Below are 15,619 nucleotides of genomic sequence, written 5' to 3' on the forward strand. Positions count from 1 at the left end.
GTCCCTAAGCCTCCTTGATGGTCAGAAGTGCACTGTATAAGGAAGAGGGCAGCCTACGAGCTGAGAGTCTGGGCTGCTGGAAGGCTGACATGGGTCCTGTGGCCCTCACTCTGTCCCCTGCCAGTCAGCTCCTCATTTCCTGTCAACTTCATTCTGGCCTCTACCCTCTAGACCCCGTGAAGCCCCCTAGCTACCAGGAGAGGAGGGATGTGACCTGGGGTCAGTGACCTGCCCTAGAAAGCTAGGCCGAGGAGACTGGTCACGTGCCTCTGCTGCCCATACTTGGGGAGGAAGCTCTGTGTACTGGACAGAAGACCTGGGATGGTTGTGGCAGAGCCCTTGGGGCTCTTTGAACACCTCACTTGTATCCAGCACAAGCCACAGTGTCTCTGGGATCTCATGAATGCTCTCCTGTCACCTGTCCTGGGTCTAGACATGGGAGCCTAGGCCAAGGCAAGACAGTCAAGACACTGTTGGGCTGCTCTCTCGATTTATGTGCAGCTAATTCTCTCCTTGAAGTGGAGATACTGAAAACAGGCTGATGTCCACCCTGTGCTCAGTTATGTCCTAGTGCCCCACCAGGACACCAATGGGGTACATGTGGAAGTAAAGGACCAGGGCAGCCAGGAGGAAAGGACAGGACTTACATGGGCATGCTGCCAGAGAGAGGTGAAGGGACTCCGGGGAATGACAGGGCCACAGGGTGAGGATGAGGAGACACCAGGGGACACTAGAGGGCAGTGACCAGACATCAAAGGCTCTGATGAGACACCTAGGGGTGATGAGATGATACCACAAAACTGAGGGGACTCCAGAGGGTGATCATGTGACACGGCTTTATTGGGCTGCAGAGCTGAGGAGAGGCAGGACGGCCCTGCTTCCAGTCAGCAGCTACATTGTCAGCTCCTGCAGAAGAAGCGGCACGTTAGCAGAGGGTCTTTTGCAAAGGACCTCACTAGGGACATCTGGGCTGAAAAAGGAGTCAATATGTGCTCACCATGATAGCATTGACAATATCACTGTGGTTGTCCTTCAGGGCCCGCACAGCCTTTGCCCGGGTCACATTGGCCTGGGCCATCACCAGTTCAATGTCACGAGGTTCTAGTCCAGCCTCCTCTACCTAGTGGAAGGGAATAAGGAGGTGGCTTAAGCTGCCTGAGACCCTTTGAAGCAGGGTGCTGCCCAGGCAGGGTAAAATCCCACCCTAACCTTCACCCCGCCCCCAGGCACCCGTCCAAGTGTCCGGAGCCTTGAGGTCTCACCTCCTCATCTTCCTCCTCTTGCTCCTCACACTCAGCCCTCACACGGGGCCCAGGTGACAGCTCAGGGACCAGGGCTGAGGGCTCTGAGGGCACCTTGAACTTCTCTGCTGCAGCTTTGTGTACTTGCTGGGACAGGTCCTCGATCTGCAGTACAGACAGCTGTGTGACTCAGGAGAGCTCACTGACCCCGGGGCCCTTCCCCCAAGCCACACTGCGCTCACAGCCATGACAGACCTTGGCCTCGCCAAAGACCACATAGGTATCTGAGGCGGGGCTCTTGAAGACATCCGGCTTGGCAATGACAAACAAGATATTCTTGGACTTCTGGATGGTGATCCTGGTGACTCCCTGAATCTGCCGCAAGCCTAGTTTTGACATTGCCTGAGGCAGAGAGCAGGAGACTCAGTCCCTTTCCGGGGACTGGATGGCTGCCCTTCCCCTCTATGAGGGTCTCCTCAGAACATTCCAGGGTCTAGGGGAGGGGAGGGTTACTAGATGTCTACCCTCTGCAGGGATAGGTATTTCACTGGCTACCGGGTTTGAGGGGCATTAGTGAGGAGGCCTCCCTTTATATATGTCCTCTCCCAGAGTCCTCTCGGGGAGCTCTCAGCTGACCTTTCGAGCCTTCTTCTCACTGCGGCTTTGCTTGGCTTTGGCAATGGTCTCCTCGTTGCTGCCTGCTGGGCCCTATAGGAAGGTGGAGGCTAAGCATCAGTAGGAGCTGGGCCGATGCTCACCCAGAGAGAGACCCACCCCGTTCTGGGGCCAGCACCTGTGCCGGGCACTGCGATTTCTGAGGTGAGAGATCCTGCTCACCCAGCTCACTGGACGACTCCCCGTGGCTCTCTGAACGCTGGCCGGAGCCTGGGGCCCTCTGCGCGTCTTGGGGAGGGGCGAGGTACTCATCCAGCTCACTGGACGACTCCCCGTGGCTCTCCCAACGCTGGCCGGAGCCTGGAGCCCTCTGCACGTCTGGGGGAGGGGCGAGGTATGAGGGCCTCTTACTATGCAGAGGGTCCACCAGTCCCATCCTCTAGTGCCCCCTGGGAAGAGTCCAGCTGGCCCAGGCACTCACACACACACACACACACACACACACACACACATCCCCTTACCTTCCTCCAGGCTATCCTCATCCTTTTGTTCAAGAGCTGGGAACCCTCGAGGCCCTGATGGGTTCTGGGTCCCAGAGGGAGGAGGCACTTGGCAGGGGCTTGAGATGATGCAAGCCAGGTCTTTGGTATCTGTGGGGGTCACCTTGGGGTTGAGGGTGGAGTGAGGTGAGAGGCTGACACGCTGCCGGGCTCCTGGAGGCTTTGTGGATCCTGAGGTGGTGATGGCGGCAGCTCCCTGGGCTCCTGCCCGAGGCATCGGGTTACACGAGGCCGGGGGCTTCTCTTCTTCCACAGAGGCTTTCTGGGGAGGGGGGCACAGGCAGGGGTCTGGAGGCCCCGGGGATGATTGGGATGCCCTGTCGAGGGTACTGGGAGCAGGGTCAGGGTCCAGAAACCTATTCTGAGGTGTGGTGACCTGCTCAGCAGAGTTGTCTGGGGAAAGATTAGGGATACCAGCGGTCACCTTGGGCTGTTCAGCACTGCCCAGGCCCAGCATAGGCTCTGAGTGCTGGAAGGGTGGTGCACACCTGGCAGTCTCTTCAGCGTAGACCCTGCTCAGTGTGCATGTGGCTCTCGATGGGGACCCTGGGCAGGAACCTAGCCTGGCTTGTACAGATACAGCCACAGGCAGCCTGGGACCTGAGGTGTCCTTGTTGCTTATCAGCTGTGGCTGGCTGACCTCGGAGTGAGCAGCAGAATGTGCCCTGAAAGTCTCCATGGCACCTTGGGATGTTGCTGACTTGGGCCCATTTCCCTGCCCTGGTGATTTGGTGCCTCTTCCACGCTTGTTCTTGGACCTCAAGGCCTCTCTTTGAGGTGAGTGGGTCTTGACCCCATCATGGGCTTCAAGACATGCTCCTCGCTTGGGTGCAGACATGTTGGCAGCTACTTTCTCCCCCAGGCAAGATGTGGGCTCAGAGGTCTTTGTGCTCAAAGTGGGACCTGACTCTTCTTCTGGAGCCCCAAAGCTGTCACTCTTGTCACCTGGCTCTGAGCCATTCTGTTGGGCTTGGTTTGAAGCTGGGGGTGCTGAGTGTGGAGGAGGCTCTGCATCCCCCTCCTTAGGCACTGGCCTTGGTCCTGAGGCCACACCCAATTCCTGATGGGCCTCAGAGACAGAAGGCTTGGTCCCTGGGGTATAGCCTGCTTCTCTCTGCAGGGCCTGAGAGGTGTCTGGAGCTATCAGCTCTGGGTCCGAGGTGGAATCTGTACCTCGAAGGGGTGGAGGTGCCATCACAGGGGTGTCCTGGGTTGCTGTGGCAGTCCCTTCATCCTGCTGGGACTCCAGTGTGCCTACAACCACAGATTCTAGGTCTGAGGTTGACTCTAAGCCTTGCAGCAGTGAAGGTGATGCTACTGGGGCAACCTGGGGTATGGTGACGCCCTCCTCAGCCTGCTGTGGTCCCAGTGTGGCAGCAACCTCACATTCTTGGTCCGAAGTGGGATGTGAGCTTTGTAGGGTTAGAGATGATGCTGTAGGAGACTCCTGGGGTACTATGACAATCCCTTCATCCTGCTGGGACCTCGATGTGACCACAACTTCAGGTTCTGGCTCTGAGGTGGGATCTGAGCCTTGCAGTGCTGGGGGTGATGCCACAGGGGAATCCTGGAGTTCTGGGATACCTTCCTTAGCCTGCTGGAACTCATATGTAGCCACGGCCATAGCCTCTGGACCTGAGGTTGGATCTGCACTTTGTCGGGGTGGAGGTAATACATCAGGGAGTACTGTGACACACCCTTCGTTCTGCTGGGGCTCTACGACTACCACCACAGACTCTGGGCCTGAGGTGGGAACTGTACTTTGCAAGAGTGGGGGCAATGTCATAAGGGGGTCCTGCGGTATTGTGACACCTCCCTCAGCCTTCCAGGGCCCCTCTAAAGCCACAGCCACATACTCCAGTGTCGAGGGAAGGCCCTGGCCTTCTTCCTTCTTCTCAGGAAGGACTGGACACAAGCTGGGGCTTGCTCCTTCCTGCAGAGCTGGAATTGCCTCTGCAGAGAGGGGCTTACAGCCTAGGATGGTGCTTCTCCCCTCCTGGCAGGGCTCCGGAAGAGCCTTGGATGCTTGTTCTGCAACCGAGTCAACTTTGTTCCCCACCCAAGGGGTCACTGTAGGAGCTTCCTCCACCTGGGGGCCTGGAGCTGCTTGCTGATCAGGAGGTGTCCTCATAGCTTCAGACTCTAGGCCTAGAGTTAGGATCTCTTCTGCTATTTCTGCAACTGATTCCTGGCTATTGATAAGATGGATCTCTTGCTCTGATGTCTGAGGTGTGGACTCTATCCCTGGGAATGTGGCCCTGCTTCTGTAGGCCTGCTCTGTATTCTGAGCACTGGGCTGGGCATGGGGCTCCCCACTGTACAGCCTGTCATCGTCTGCCCCAGCATAGGAAGCCGAGTCTGAGTCAGAGGAGGCTGCGGAGGTATCATCCCGGAAGGCGAAGGCCTCATCCATGCCCTCGATGATGGACAGGTCAGATAGCGACTGCAGGAAGGAGGCAGATGTGCTGTCATCCTCACCCTCCCCAGCCAGGTCTCCATCTGGGGTTGCAGCAGCAGGAGCAGCAGCAGCAGCAGGAGCAGCTACCTCCTCTTCGTCTTCCTCCTCCTCTTGGGGCAATGGTGTCACCTCCACAGCCTCTACCTGGAAGATGAGGCTACCCCGGAAGGGTAGTAGGGCAGCAGGGATCATCGGGTCGTTGGCCAGGAAGTTCGGGTCAAAGAAATGGCCCTCTTGGCTCCAGGAAGAGCTGCTGTCTGCTGAGAGGCTAGACTCAGAGGATGGGGGCTCTGGAGGTGCTGCGGGGTGTGGCTCTAGGTCATCTGCCACTGACCCTGATGGGGAGAGGCCCCAGTCGGAGGGAAAGTCCAGCCCTTCAGCTGGGTCCAACAGGCTGAGGGAACAGGAAGGGGATGAAGCCCAGCTGTCCCCGTCTGCTGTAATGTAGGAGCCGGAGGGTGAGGCTGGCGTGGAGTCCAATAACTCATCCAGCAGCTCGGCCTCCAGGTCCCAGGCATCCCTGTGGGGCCCATGGTCAGGAAGCAGGGCATGGGTGCTCTTGGTGGGAGTAGAGGGGGGTGTGAAGTAAGACTCGAGATCGGGGGGAGGGGAAGGCACAGGAGGATCGCCCTGAGAACACAGCTCTGGAGGTGGGTGCAGGGCAGGGTGCCCACCCTCCCGGTCCCTGAGCACTGGCCAGGCTGCCCTAGGTGAAGCGATGACCTGGCATGTCTCCTCACCCATCACGATGCGGGGCTCCAGGGTGGTGGGGAGAGGGCCTTCGGCAGGCACAGGCCGGAGAGGCAGGCCCTCGGGGAGGACCACTAGGCTTGAGCTGCCCTCTGCCGGGTCCACCCAGGCTGAGGCAGCTCCACTGGGCCCTGCATCCCAGCTGGCCCCCTCAGGCTGGGGCCGGGCACCTGGCTTGCTGGACAGGAGCGTGAGGGCCAGAGGACTAGGCCCCGGGGTCAGGCCATGGGGCTCCAGTTGGTCCCCTTTCAGGATGGTTGCAATAGCTGCATCACATGAGTGACCTGTGGAGATAGAAAAGGACATGAGATGCCCTCTGGACACATCTCAGGGCCAGGCCAGGTGAAGAGCTGAGCACGCGGATGAGCGGGTTTCCATGGATACAATTCCAGAGGAGGGCTGGTCAGGGAAGTTAGTGGAGAAGACAATGGCTGGTAAGCAAAGTGTATTTGAGGAAGACTTTGCAGGTGTTCAGCAGATTCGGCAGCTGCTGACAGAGGCTTTATAAGAAAGGTAGCCATGGGGAGTGCTGTTGTGTATTAGAAACCAAGACGTTTTGGAGGGCGCACTTCAGCAAACACACAACTAGCAATTGTCTCTGCTCAGAACTCAGCTTGCCAGTTCAGCTCAGTTCAGCTGGGCTTGGCTGGAACAGAGGGCCACGAGCACCCGCTGGGCAGTGCCAGCTCCTTCCTGTGACAAGGGCAGGGGTCCTGCACACTACAGCTCTGGGACAGCCCAAGTCTGCTGTAAGCAGGAGCTTCTTAGCCCATCTCTCTCCTATCCTTGCTGTCTCTACTCAAGACCAACCTCGGGTTCCTCAGAGCTCAGCGTGGCCCTGCACAGAGCTGAGAATGGAGAATGGAGACAGACAGGTACCACGGTCTGTCAAAAGGGCCATGGTGGGAAATGATGGCCACGGGAACAGGACAGCCGAGGGAAGGCTGGCTATGTCCTCTCCATGGAGACAGCCACTCAGAGTAACAGATCCTCCAGCACGCTGGGAGCTCCTGGTCTGCCCTGGGGTCCTTCTCTAGGTCTCAGGCACCATCTGGGTCAGGTACAGGTGCTCACAAAAGCTCATGGGCTGACATGCCTTCTGCCGACATGCTGCACCGAACACACATGCTCAGGCCGTGGAGCACTATGGGTCAGAAAGTACTTAGGGACTTAGGAAGGTACCAAAGAAACCTCTCCAGATGGCAGCACCCCATACCCCCTCCTATCTTCCTGGCTAATGCTGTCTTGCCTCATGGCGAGCTGCATGTCCCTACTCAGGTCACTTTGCACATTCATTTGAGTCTCATGGCTTTTAGTTCAACCGTGTTAAGTGTTTCTCTGAGTGCTCCTTTTTAAAGACTCTGTAACAGCCCCTCCCTCACCTGGACCATGGCCAAAAACACATCTCTCTGAAGTATCCACTTAAAGCCTTCCTAGTGTCTGTCCCCAGAGCTCAGTTCACGTCCTGCGTAAGAGGGGGAGGAGCAGTGCCTAGGGGCCTGCGGCTCCAGCAGGCACACAGCCAACACCGCTCGCTGGCTTTACCATGCTCACTGGTGACAGGGCAACATCGCCTGCACCGTGGCGGCTTTGTCTTTCTCAGCTACTGAGCAATTCTCAGCCGGGATGAGAGGGAAGCTGGAGGGGAGACAGCCACCTCCTTGATATCTGATCTCAGGAATGTCTGAACGCTGGGCTCTTTGACATCAGCTGGACTCCCTGACCAGAAGCTGAGCTATTAGAGGAATCAGGTCCTGACAGAAAGGGAGAGGGGTTCTTTCAGGTTCTTTGAGGGAGATGGTACTGACGTGGGTGTGGCTAGTAGCCATCACTGGGTGTTCCCAAATCAGGCTCTTACCATCTCCACTTCCTAGTGTGGCCCTAGGGCAGTAGGTCAGAATTAGGCCAAGGTTAAAATGGAAGGGAAATAAGAAGCCAAGGTGTGTGTGTGTGTGTGTGTGTGTGTGTGTGTCATTCAAGGTCACCAAGCAAACTAGCTTATGACTGGGCCTGGGGAGTCCCAGCCTGGATTGCCTGTTCCCCAGCAAGAGTAAGATGGGAAATGTTAGCTTCCACCCAGGACCCTGGCACAGCACTGGCACCATCCCCATTCTTGCCCATCCTGTCCCTAGATAACTTCTTGCACCCAGCAAGGTGCCCTTGGCTTTGCCCAAGTTACACACAACCCATCTCCAGCAGGGACCATTTAAACTTAAGAGTATCCTCCAGCCTGCAAGTGGACTGACCTCTACCAACATTTAATGCCCCCTCTTATCCAAGGTCTGCATAGGAAGACCACTGCTGGCCAGGAGAGCTGTTCAGAGCCCCACCTCTCAGACTTGGTTCTGCCGGTGTCCTCTGGCTAGCCTCCCAGGTTCCATCGGTCCTACAACTCCCTTATAAGTCTAGCCTCTTGCTGCCCTAGGCACCCAACGTACCTCTAAGGACTCTCTGGTGGTCACAGGATGAGCCTGCAAGGACCCTTTGGGCCTCCCCGCTTCCAAACCTGCCACCCCACCATCGGTTCTGGGGCCCAGTTCTCTGTGGACAATGGAATGCAATGTGGCACAGAGACACAACTAAATGGGACTTGGTCCAAAGAGTACAGTCCCCACAGCCCAGAGTGAAAGGCCAAGACGCTGCCCTTCATAGCTTCAAGGCTAGGAGGATGCTGTCTGCGGGCCCCCAGGCCTTCATGAAATCCTGGGGCTTGGGGGTGGGGGTAAGATGCAGGTGGAGGGAAGAACCGGTCTGGAAAGACAGAGGAGGGGACTGTGAGGAGGCAGAGGGATGGAGGAGAGAGAAAGCCAGAAAAGGTATTGAGCCAGAAAAGGGAGCCGGCGCGGTCTCACCTGTGCGGGATTCAGGCCCTCCTGCCTCAGGCAGCGGCAGCTCAGCGCCCGCAGCCTCCCCTGGCATGGCCTGGACGTGTGCCTGCCGATACCCCTGTCTCTCTGTCCCTCTGTCCGTCAATGCGCTCGGAGTAGCCTGCACGGCCACCGCCCCTCTGCTGGGGGGGGGGGCGTAAATGACGTCAGCGCTGCCCCGCCCGCCTATCAAGCCGAGTGAGCGTGCGCCAGCGCGCCGAGCACTGAGCACTGCGGAGCGCCAGAGGGAGGGCGCTCATTCCCTTCGTTCACCCCATCGCCTCTCTCCCACTGCTGAGTCTAAGGCCAGAAGGCTGCGCCCTGCCCCGCCTTTCCCGCAGCAATCAAGGGGGGCCGCTTGGAGGCCAGACTCCTCCCAAGGTGACATCGCCTCTTAACTGGAAAGAGACAAAAGATGTCTCCAGGGGTGCGGGTTAATATGGGGAGATATATATTCTGCAAAGGGGGCAGGGCCACTTTAATAAGTGATGGCCCAACCTATCGCTCAATGACTGGACAGAGGACACAGGGAGCCCAGTGAAGGAGACTAAGCTCCTAAACCCCAAGATGAGCGAAAACAGCAGCTCAGGATTGGCTGGTCCTGGGCAGACAGTCTCCATAGCAACTACCTCCTGTCTCTGTGGCAACGGGAGATGGAACCGAGTGCGCCAGAGAAAGTGGTTCCAGACAATCTCTTGGGCTGAGCTGGATCTTTGACTTCTAGCTTGGCGGTCTACTTTGTTTCCTTCACCGTTCAGTTCTTTAGAAATGTACCTCACTCACTATTCCCGCCAGCCCTGGGCCACACCCCCAGAGATGATGCTTACTATTTCCCTTCCTGAAATGTACTATGCTTCCATCCCAGCTTTTGCAGAGCTCAGCACGTCCCCCCTTCCCAGTGCCAGGCACCAGATGAATGAATGACACATTGTCATCTGTGAGCTGAAGTCGGGGAAATTAGTGGCTATTGAGGCAAACAAGGAGGGAGTGTCCAATGTATAGGATCTTCTGGGTCTACAGGAAGCCAGGTGCTGTTCCCTACTTCCCTATACCTGACTTGAGGTGCACACCAAGGTACCCCTGGCACCCTTACCACATCCAAACATAAGACCAGCATCTCCTGCAAAACTGCCCCACCCTCTCTGTTGCTGACAACCCACCCCGTCCTCCTGATATTTGACTTTATAGTCCACTTAAGGACTCCTTACTTCACCTCCAAGGATCTAAGTTGATTCCTCCTGTGAAACCCCTCCTCTTTCTTTGGAGACAGGTGTTTGTTTGTTTGTTTGTTTGTTTTCTGTGTAGTCCTGGCTGTCCTGGAACTCACGCTGTAGACAGGCTGGCCTGGAATTCCCAGAGATCATCTGTCTGTGCCTCTGGAGTGCTGGGACCAAAGAAAAGTGTGTGCCACCACCCAGCCCTAGTTGCCTTTTTTGTTCTTGGTGTTTATCACAGCAACAGGAAGCAAATTAATCAATCCAGCAACTGGTACAAGAAAATGAGTTTGTGGCTGTGGTGATCTGATATGTTTTGTGGGAAGATTGTAGAAGTATCTGGAGCTTTGGGCTAGAAAAGACCATTGGCTGCTGAGAGCTTAATGAGCTGTTGTAGGGGTTTGAAGACAGGAAAGTTGAGAGAGATACAGATGATGGAGACCAGGTTTGTTAAAGCAGCAACTCTACGGGGGCATTTGTATAATTTTTTTGAATCTGTGGTTTCTGGTTAGCTGGAGCTGAAGGGTCAGCTGTGTTTTTGTTTGTTTGTTTGTTTGTTTTTCGAGACAGGGTTTCTCTGTGTAGCCCTGGCTGTCCTGGAACTCACTTTGTAGACCAGACCAGGCTGGCCTCGAACTCAGAAATTCGCCTGTCTCTGCCTCCCAAGTGCTGGGATTAAAGGCGTGCGCCACCACGCCTGGCTTCAGCTGTGGTTTTAACAAGAGACCAGCACCACTGAAGTGAAACCTTTGCTTTACTCAGAGACTTGACAATGGTTAGCTAGGGCTAGAAAGAAAAGGCAAGCTGTGATTACTAGAGACCAGCATCACTGAGGCAAATCCAAGAAGTATTTGCTTACGTCAGCACACAGCACTGGAGACCCAGTAGGACCAAAGCTTACTTTCAAGCTGGCAGCCGAGCTCAGTATTGGGTAAAAGTATCCCAGATAGTTTTGAAATTACTGTACTAGTACTGAAGACATGAAGGGCTATAGCGAGCAGCTGAGAACGCAGTGCACTGGAGATAGATAGTGGTCTGTGGGACCACTAGTACCAGCAGTGGGTGGAGTCTGGGAGACGGCCTTCATGTAGGAAGAGCTCAGGCCTGTTTGGAGCCCAGATTGCAGTAGCTTCTAGGCATTAAACTACACTGCTAGAGGTTTACTTTGTAACTGTGCCCTGGTTCTTCCCTGCTGGAATACAAGTGCATTACTTTTATTTTGGATTTTAAAGAAGTCCATAGTTGAGAGACTGGGCTTTTAAGACTTAACTTTTCAAGTGTTTTGATTTTTTTTTCTTTTGGTAAATTATGCTTTTGTTTTTTCGAGACAGGGTTTCCCTGTATATACCTGCCTGTCCTGGAACTCGCTATGTAGACTAGGCTGGCCTCAAACTTAGAGATTTGTCCACCTCTGAGTGCTGGGATTAAAGGTGTGTGCCACCATGCCAAGCCCAATGTGTGTGGTGAGTGCGCATCACTGCATGCACGGAAGTCAGAGAACAGCTGCCTCCTTCCACCACGCTTGTCCGAGAGATTGAACTCAGGTGGTTAGGCTTGGCAGAAAATGACTTTACCAGCTGAGTGGTCTTGATGGTCCCATAAAACCATATATTTTAAAAATGTCGCTGGGCGGTGGTGGCACACACCTTTAATCCCAGCACTTGGGAGGCAGAGGCAGGTGGATTTCTGAGTTCGAGACCAGCCTGGTCTACAGAGTGAGTTCCAGGACAGCCAGGGCTACACAGAGAAACCCTGTCTTGAAAAAACAAAAACAAACAAAAAAGTCCTTAGATCATCCCTCAAAACATTTTTTCTAGTCTATAAAACAGTACCAACATATTTAATAACAGGGCTTGGTAGTAAGTTCCAGGACAGCCAGGGTTAACCACTAAGACCCTGTCTAAAAAAATCAAAACAATCCAGGCATTGGTGGCACACATCTTTAATTCCAACACTTGGGAGGCAGAGGCAGTTAGATCTCTGAGTCCAGCCTGGTCTACAGAGCAAGTTCCAGGGCTACAAAGAGAAACCCTGTTTCAGAAAACTAAAAAAAAAAAAAAGAAAGAAAAAGAAAGGGTTAGGAAGTATGTCACTGGAGCAGGCTTGGAGACTTCAAAAGTCTCCTGCCATCCCCAGTGTGTTTCCTGTGCCCTGCTTGGCATGAGCTTTTAGCTGCCTTTGGTCCATTCTATCAATGACATCACACCGACCAGACCAAGTAAACTCAAGGTAGTAGCTGCACTGGGCTTGTTATAAAGCTTACATGCATCAAAGAAGAGGAAGTACATTCAACCAAAATTCAAGGGTGGAGACAGGACCCCCAGAAGCCTGTGCTTTGAATCATCATCCAAGATATGGCACTGTTTCTTTTTTTTTTTTTTTATTTGGTTTTTCGAGACAGGGTTTCTCTGTGTAGCCCTGGCTGTCCTGGCACTCACTTTGTAGACCAGGCTGGCCTCGAACTCAGAAATCCGCCTGCCTCTGCCTCCCGAGTGCTGGGATTAAAGGCGTGCGCCACCACGCCCGGCTCCGGCACTGTTTCTATTACAGGGATTCATGGGTCCAGCAACCAAGGGGTGGAAATGGTACCACTCCTTACCACTCCCAGTGACACAAAAACCTTTTGCTTTCTAACCCCACAACGTGGTTCTCTGCTGGCCAAGAAACTTTGGTGCCAGAACAGGGAATGCTTCTGCCCAGAGGCACAACAAACACCCCACTGAGCTGTAAGCTATGATGGTTTGGGCTCCTGATATTTTTGAGTCAACAGGTTAAGAAAGTAGTTACAGCTAGGCGCGGTGGCACACACCTTTAATCCCAGCACTTGAGGTAAAGGCAAGTAGATCTCTGTTGAGTTTGAGGCCAGCGTACTATTGTGAGCTCCAGGACAGCCAGGGCTTTGAGAGACCCTGTCTCAAAAAAAAAAAACAAAACAAAAAAAGCAACCAACCACCTCCCCCATAGAAGAGCCTTAATCAAGTTCAAGCAAGCAGTTCTTGTGTTCAAGATGTGATTTCTATCATCACCAATGGGGAGCTGGACTGCTTCTCCAAAACAGAAGTCAGGCTGTCAGTGCAGGAGATCCTTTCAGGGTGTGGCCATGTTGCGTGATTAAGGCCAATGGGAAGTTTCAACCCAGTCCAAGTAGGAGTGACAAGAGCTAGACCCTTCAGGGATAAAGGGAGGAACAAGACCTATTGAGGTGCTTGCTGAGGGTGGATGGGTAGTAGAGGAAGGCAGGTACAGATACCAGCTAAGGCCACTTGATAAGTCAAAGAAAAAAGGATTGTGAATAATGTTGTCTAGTGTACACACCACACACACACTCGTGTTTACTTTTAATGGTTAATCGTGGTTGTCAACTTGATTGCATCTGGGACCAGCTGACAGACACTGGAGAAGTTGTGACGCAGTGTCTGCAGATGGGGCACACCATCCTCCAGAATGGGCAGCACCTTTGGCCTGTCCGGATGTATAGGAGTTGGAGGTGGGCTGGCAGGATGGCTCAGTGGACTAGTGTGCTTGCTGTATAAACCCAGGGACCTAGACATAGAAAATAAATTTGGACAAACTACCCTCTAGCTTACTTACATGCACATGCAATAGCTTTCAAGCCCAGCTACCATAATAAAGTAAAAAGTTAGGCAGCTGTGACTAAGAACTGTTGAAACAGCAAAACTAAAGACCGACTACCCCAGCTGGGCACACTAAAGTGACAGGTGGCTTGGCATCCGAGATCTGAGTGGTTCACAAATCAGTCACCTGTGCCCTCATCATATCTGTGCCGAGCGTGTGGCAGATGTACCCCACTAGTCGGAGGGAGTGCAGCACAGCTTGTTGGTCCACACTGCTCCTTGCTGGCATTGCTGCCATGCCACCTCTCACTAAACACTGGAACTCTGCATCTCCAGCCTTCCAAACTGGACTGAAGACAAGTGACTCTCTAGGAATGCTCCAGATCTTGAGCACAAGATTGATATAACTCAGTAGCGGGCCTTGAGGGCTAAGCAGCTACCACGTTCTCAGTTCTCCAATGCAGAGAGTAAGGCTGGTTCTGTTCCTTTAAGAGAACCCTAACACAGAAAATATTGGCACACTCCTGTAATTCCAGAACTTGGGAGGACGTAGCAAGAAGATCAGGATCGAAGTTCAAGGTCAGCCTCCACTAAATAAAAACAAGTGCATGAGACTAATGGAGAGCTCAGGCAGGTGGTGGTGCCACACTCGTTTCATCACAGCACCAGGGAGGCAGAGACAGGTGGATCTGTGAGTTCGAGGCCAGCCTGGTCTAGAGTTGAGTTCCAGGACAGCTAGGGTTATATAGAGAAACCCTGTCCCCAAAAGCCAAACAAATAAATAGAAAGGAAAAATAAAAAAGAGAGCCCAGAAATCAGACAGTATAAACAAACCAACAAACAAATGCAGCACCTGTTTGGTTCCCAGGCAGCGCAGTTCTAGGAGATCAGGTACCTGTACAAAGTCAGAGACACACATGTGTATACATAACTAAATCTCTAAAAACAAAGTAGGCCAGCTGGCCGTGGTGGTGAACGCCTTTAAATCCAGCACTAGGGAGGCAGAGACAGGTGGGACTCTCGAGTTCAAGGCTAGCCCAGTCTATGTAACAAGTTCCAAGACAGTTAGAGCTACATAGTGAGGCCGGCTCAATTTCCTCTCCCCAACCCCCCAAAGTTGAACAAGTATCACGGTGCCACTTACAATCAATCATTCTAAGCCCTTGGCCATACACTGAAGAAACAAGAACCACAAGAGTGGTGAAATCTATCAAAGACCTACAAAGAAATGTGGCGTTTGTTTATGGAACAATCCAGGACACAAGTGACATACCTCCTCAAACTGTTCAACAGACTCAGTGCAATTTCTACTAAACTCTCACACTTACTAAAATCTCAGTGGAAAGACAAAGGAGCTACAACAACTGAAACCACCTTAAACAAGGACTCAGTAAGCTATTTTTTGTTTGTTTTTGAGACAGAGTCTTAATATGTATGTAGTCCTGGCTATCCTAGAACTCACTCTGTACATCAGGCTGGCCTTGAATTCAGAGATCTGCCTCCTTCTGTAACCCAAGTGCTGGGATTACAGCTGGAGCCCCTATACCTGCCTATTTAACACAAAGAGATAGCTCATGTTAGCTTAAACTTGCAATCTTCCTGTTTCAGTCCAAGTACTGGGTTACAAGTGTATACCACCATGCCTGGCCTAAGGTGACTTTAAAGTTAAGAATATTTAGCACTGCCACATGGACAACAAGCATATCAACAGCTCCCAAAACTCAGAAATGGACAGAAAAATATGCAAACTTTTTGTGGAAGTACAAATACAAAAATCAACAGGGGAGGAGGGCTTTTCAACACAGGATCTGGAACACCCGGACACCCAGAGGCCACACCCCTCAACTCATTCTAAGTCTCACAAAACCTGTAAAGTGCTTGCCTGTAAGTACCTGGGCTGGAGAGATGGCTCAGCAGGTAAGAGCACTGACTGCTCTTCCAAAGGTATTGAGTTCAAATCCCAGCAACCACATGGTAGCTCACAACCACCTGTAATGAGATCTGATGCCCTCTTCCAGTGCGTCTGAAGTCAGCTACAGTGTGCTTATGTATAATAATAAATAAATTTTTGGGCTGGAGCAAGCAGGGACTGAGTGGGGACAACTGGAGTGAATGGGGCTGACCAGCACGAGCAGAGGTCCTAAAATTCAATTCCCAACAACCACATGAAGGCTCACAGCCATCTGTACAGCTACAGTGTACTCACATACATAAAAATAAATAATAAGCCAGGAGTGGTGGTGCATGCCTTTAATCCCAGCACTCGGGAGGCAGAGGCAGGCGGATTTCTGAGTTCAAGGCCAGCCTGGTCTACAAAGTGAGTTCCAGGACAGCCAGGG

General features: G+C 53.2%; 1 protein-coding gene across 1 annotated transcript; it reads right to left on the reverse strand.

The window, feature by feature from the left end:
• Positions 1–656: 656 nt before the first annotated feature.
• Positions 657–8,751, reverse strand: Nacad (NAC alpha domain containing). Its single transcript, XM_021178173.2, is given in 9 exon segments — positions 657–906; positions 998–1,120; positions 1,263–1,406; positions 1,497–1,643; positions 1,878–1,949; positions 2,035–2,234; positions 2,378–5,908; positions 8,477–8,717; positions 8,719–8,751. Coding segments are annotated over 9 exon segments (4,506 nt in total). The 3' UTR covers positions 657–891.
• Between the last annotated feature and the right edge of the window lie 6,868 nt (positions 8,752–15,619).

This window comes from Mus caroli, chromosome 11, assembly GCF_900094665.2.
Source record: "Mus caroli chromosome 11, CAROLI_EIJ_v1.1, whole genome shotgun sequence".
Classification (NCBI taxonomy): Eukaryota; Metazoa; Chordata; class Mammalia; order Rodentia; family Muridae; genus Mus; species Mus caroli.